At 44.1% G+C, this 5,113-nt stretch overlaps 1 protein-coding gene across 1 annotated transcript; it reads right to left on the reverse strand.

Moving 5' to 3' along the window:
* Window positions 1-1,327: 1,327 nt before the first annotated feature.
* LOC136514426 (uncharacterized) lies at window positions 1,328-3,457 on the reverse strand. Its single transcript, XM_066508388.1, has 5 exons — window positions 2,829-3,457; window positions 2,550-2,762; window positions 2,411-2,488; window positions 2,040-2,351; window positions 1,328-1,967 (listed from the first exon to the last, which is right to left on the reverse strand). The coding sequence occupies exons 1-5, from the start codon at window positions 3,207-3,209 to the stop codon at window positions 1,614-1,616; spliced, it is 1,338 nt and encodes a 445-aa protein (XP_066364485.1). The 5' UTR covers window positions 3,210-3,457; the 3' UTR covers window positions 1,328-1,613.
* Window positions 3,458-5,113: the final 1,656 nt, after the last annotated feature.

A 5,113-nucleotide genomic window follows, 5' to 3' on the forward strand; every position in this document is an offset into this window, starting at 1 on the left:
GCTACCAAATATGTGCTCCTCGATGATGAATTATATTATCGAACTATAGATGGAGTTTTACTTAGATGTGTTAGCAATGATGAATCGAAAAGCTTGATGGGTGAAATTCATGAAGGAGTATGTGGGGCACATCAATCGGCTTTCAAGATGAAATGGATGATCAGAAGGAATGGGTACTATTGGCCGACTATTCTTGAAGATTGTTTTAAATATTTTAAAGGATGCCAGGGGTGTCAAAAGTTTGGTAATATTCAAAGAGCGCCTGCATCGGCTATGAATCCTATAATCAAACCATGGCCGTTCCGGGGATGGGCTATTGATCTCATTGGTCAGATTTATCCGCCATCGAGTAAAGGACATAAATTTATTCTGGTTGCTACCGATTATTTCACAAAGTGGGTTGAGGCAATTCCTTTAAAAAAGGTGACATCGGTCAATATGATTGATTTTGTGAAAGAGCATATTGTTTACCGATTTGGTATTCCTCAGACTATCACTACCGATCTGGGCACTATGTTTACATCAGGAGAATTTGATGAGTTTGCTGTAGGTATGGGAATTAAAATTTTAAATTCTTCTCCATATTATGCTCAAGCTAATGGTCAAGCTGAGGCTTCTAACAAAGGGATCATCAAACTCATTAAGCGCAAAATTGAAGAAAATCCTAGGAGGTGGCATACAGTATTAAATGAAGCCTTGTGGTCATATCGGATGTCATGTCATGGTGCAACCAAAGTAACGCCTTATCAGTTAGTATATGGACACGATGCAGTATTGCCTTGGGAAATTAAGGTTGGCTCTAGACGAATACGTTCTCAAAATCAGCTGACAGCCGATGATTATAATACTCTTATGAAGGATGAGTTGGAAGATGTGGCGGGTCATCGGTTAAGGGCTTTAGTTAGTATCGAAGAAAATAAGAAAAGAGTAGCTAGATGGTATGACAAGAAGGTGAAAGTAAAAGAGTTTGCCGATGGAGATCTGGTCTGGAAATTGATTTTACCGATTGGGACTAAAAGTTCAAAGTTTGGAAAGTGGTCTCCTAATTGGGAAGGTCCATATCGGATAAATCAGTCTGTTCCTGGTAATGCATATATTTTAGAAACCCTCGAAGGGGTTGTGTTTCCCAGAGCGTAATGGAAAATATTTAAAGAAATATTACCCTAGTATCTGGATGGATGCGTAAAAGTATAAGTGCCGATAACAGTACTATCGGCTAGAATTATGCAAGGATGCCAATGTCTCATAAAGTGCCGATACAATAAATAAGATTACACGTTCAACAAGGATTGGATAGCTAATATCGCACGCAGGCGAATCTGGTCGGCCTCCTCCATTTCTTCGATATCGTCATCGGCAACACCCTCCACAGGCTTGAGTTTTTTCTTCATGGTCAAGGCTTTGCGAGCCTGGATGTCTCTTTCTTGCTGAAGGGCCTTGATGGCATCGGGTAGCTGGCTTTCTTCTTGTTGGGCATGAGTTAAGGCTGCCTCGACTTCTTTCAATTCAGCCAATAGAGCCATCTTCCTTGCTGATAAATCTAAGATTTTCTGCTTAAGTTCAGCACCCGAATTCTGCAAGTTGCCGATGCCCTTGTGCTTCTCATCGGCAATCTATTTCAGTTGTAGCATCTCTTCCTTGAGTTGAGCCTGAGCTGCTCTATCGGCAATGCGCTGAGCAGCCCGTTGATATTGCAGTTGGCGGCTTTCTAAGTGAGCTGCTGGGAAAAGTACTTCTTCAATATTGGCAGGGACCTGGCCACGAATTGTTTTGAAAATTGCCTTTGCGGGGTCCGAGTCATCTACCAGTTGGGCGGTACCTTGTTGTAGCAAGTTCAGGAGGGTTTCCAACTTGGATTTAGTCTCTGCCGATATTGTTCCCAGTGCAAGGGAAGAACTTGTCTCCTCTCCATCGTCGTCGGAAATGTCAATGGCAAAGGAAAATAGGCTGTTCGGGGAGTCTTGTTCCTGAGAGAGAGAAAAGGAGATCAGTTAGGGGTAAGTATGAGTATTGTAAATCAGCTAGGTTGATCGGTTTACCTGTTTCAAGGCAATTTCCTGTGCTTGACTGGAGGAAGCAACCTGGAGTATGTCATGTGGGGGATCGGCTGAGCTTGCCGATGGGATATCCTCTGTGACTTCATCGGTGGTGGGCTCTTGAGGTATGATGACCAATGACATTGGGGCAGGTGTAGGGATCGGCATAGACCTTTGTCGTTTTGGCTGTGCTTCAGTATCTGTTAAAGCTTTGCGCTTTGCTTGGGCATCGGCAACGATTGGCTGGGGGGCATCGACACTTGTTGATTGTGAAGCTTGGACATCTGGTATGTTTGCCGATGTACCCAATTGTTGCTGCAAAACAAGTGTAAGAGATGATATTTAACAGATAAAATGTAAAGTCAAGAAGCTACCTCTGAAGGTTCATCGAAAGAAGTGGTGCTTGATATCGGCGGAATTGCCGATGACGATCCAGTAGTAGTTCTTACCCCCTGATGATTAAGGTTAATACAGTTTGTGACCGGCATAAGTAAAAATAAACAAGATTGTTACCTTAAATGCTTTGACCAAGGTTGTAGCAGCAGCCGATGGAGTAGCCTTGGATGTAGCCAATTTGGACTTGGAAGTGATGGTCTTGGTACGAATCTTCTGGTGGGTCAAAGCGGCTAAGGTGGGAGCGTTGTAGCCGATCGGCGATGTTGGGGAAACAGGCCGGAGATTGAAGGGTTTCCCACTTTTGCTCACCGATGGTGCTGGGTTGTTAACCTGTTACAAGAAAATCAGTTACTGATATATGAAGGGAAAAGCAGAAGGGAGTTAAAGGAAACTTACCGCGTCGTCAGGGATGGCATATTCAGGGTCGATCATGTGCCGATATGTGTGAGCAGAAGTTGCGAACAGTTGTTCTTTCCACTCTCGCCACCATTGCTTATATGACTCGGTGATGAAAGATATTGGTGTCCAGGTGGATATATCAACATCTGTAGTATCGGCATCGGGGGAGAGTTGTACTACCTTGTTCCAATCTGTTCCGCAGGTGATTGTTTCCCTGGGTTTGATCACATCGGCAAAGCAAAGTTTGATTGGCAGTTGCCCAAAAGCCAATTGGCGGGATACTGCCGATGGGTTGTAAAATTCATACGTAATGTTGGTGTTTTTCCCGCTGCCGAATGTGTTTACTGGAATTGCCCTGGGAGTGATGATAGCCATCATGAGCTCATTATCTTGATTCAGAGTGTTATCGGCAAAGTTGAAAAGAAGGGGGAATCTGTTTTCTTCGTCAATATAAGGCACCCAGGCCCTATGATCACGAGAAAGACCATTGTAGAAGCTTTGAAAGAATCTGCCGATTTGGTCTTCGTTGGCTTCTGTTCCAGGAAGGACAATTATGGCTTCACCAAAATTGAGGGGTGAGCGTGTTGCCGATTCATCATCCCCAAGCACATAGTCTTCAGCAATTTCTCGTGGGAATTGTTGAGCAAAAAAGTCCCATTGCAAACGTTTGTGCATATGGGCATTCAGCCACATGTTGATAAACCACCACGGGCCTCCCAGGTTGCCGATGGGTTCGCCAAGCAAAAGTTTCTGAGACACTTGATGAAGAAGATGATAAGTGGAGCTCAGAAGGTATCGGCCAAGAGGAAACCTTACGCCATTAGCCAAAAGTTCAGCTGCAGGGAGGAAGGCGTTGGTTGGTCCTACTGATCGACCACAGAAGATAAATTTTTCTAACCACATATTCAGGAATGTGGCATGTTCCCTCTGGTTAAGTGTCCCGGTCTTCTGGTATTCTTGAATATATCCTGTCCAACGGCCGATGTTGCGGGTATTCACCCTATATTCAGGCTTCCTACCATAAATGGAGCCTTCATCGGCAGTTGAGATGTCCAAGCCAGTAAGCATGTGGATATCGGCAAGGGTAGGGGTAGCTGGGCCATGTCCAAACATAAAAGTGTTGGTCGTGTCTGACCAGAAATAAGCAGCTGCAATTATCATTGATTCATTTTTCTGCATATCGGCAATAGAGAGCCTAATCCATTGGTCTAACCTTCGTTCTGCCCAGTATACTTGCATCGATCTATTAACCCTCAAGTACCAATCTTTCCACCCTTTGGTGGTTTTGGGCCAAGATCGGAATGTGTCTTTCCACAAATTCAGAGAGAAATTTTGGGCTCTAAAGGGGATTCTGTTAACCTCTGCATTGATCAGATCGGTTGGATCTGGGTTGCCCATTGGTCCAAGGCATTGAACGTGCGGCTGATCGGTTGGGATAACTAATTTGTTGCGCAGTTCCTAAGGTTATAGAATCCAGAGAACAGAAGAAAGGAAAAATCACCAACTGAATGAATTTGCGAAAAGATCAAAGTAAAGGGCAATGGAAGTGGAGCGAACCGCGGGGACGTCGAAGTTGATGGCCATTGTCTTGAGGAAGGTGGAGGTATGAGCCGGAAACTTGAAGTTAGCGCCGGAGAAGGGTTCTTGTTGGTTGGGGTCGCGCGGTTGTTCGTCGGAGAGAGAGAATGCCAAGGATTGGAGGCTGAAGGTAGAAAATGAGGGTTCCGGAGAAATCTATTTATAAGCCGCCCGGAATAAGGGTATTTTGGACTTATCTCTATGTCGCGCGCATATAGGTCAAGGCGGTTCAGAGGGATATGGTAACTGTTCGCGCGATAATCAGGGGATTGTACAGATGAGTTGATGACAAGTAATCATGACTTGGAAGGGATATCGATACAGGATATTTTAATTCTGAAAATGGCAGCATTATCATGTTAAGATCTTGCCGATGGGTTATTGTTTTGGTATCTTAACCATAATCAAGGCAAGAGTGGTTGGTGATTGTGCGATATTTACTGAAGTGCGTGAATCAAGACTAGATTTGATTGGATTTGATAACAAATCAAGTTTTGGCTTGGAGAATGAGTTACGGTAATCGGGCGAAGGCAAGCGTTATCTGGAGTAAATTTCGGAGCATTAATGGTTTTATACTCCGAAATTGGGGGGCATGTGTTGATACCGTTTTTTGCACGTGTCAAAATAATCGGAGTGGACTAATCGGCAAGGGGAAAGTTATTGAATACTTGGATAGCCGATGAAAGCCAGCTTGTAAAGATGGT

Source organism: Miscanthus floridulus, chromosome 16 (assembly GCF_019320115.1).
Source record: "Miscanthus floridulus cultivar M001 chromosome 16, ASM1932011v1, whole genome shotgun sequence".
In the NCBI taxonomy this organism is placed as follows: Eukaryota; Viridiplantae; Streptophyta; class Magnoliopsida; order Poales; family Poaceae; genus Miscanthus; species Miscanthus floridulus.

What these genes read in the sequence shown, in the direction of transcription:
- LOC136514426 (XM_066508388.1), bottom strand. Translation starts at nt 3,209, where the DNA reads ATGATGGCTATCATCACTCCCAGGGCAATTCCAGTAAACACATTCGGC. An exon ending in CCTTGGTCAAAGCATTTAAG is followed by an intron (nt 2,489 to 2,549) that starts GTAACAATCTTG and finishes CTTAATCATCAG; the next exon opens with GGGGTAAGAACTACTACTGG. An exon ending in CTTTCGATGAACCTTCAGAG is followed by an intron (nt 2,352 to 2,410) that starts GTAGCTTCTTGA and finishes CTTGTTTTGCAG; the next exon opens with CAACAATTGGGTACATCGGC.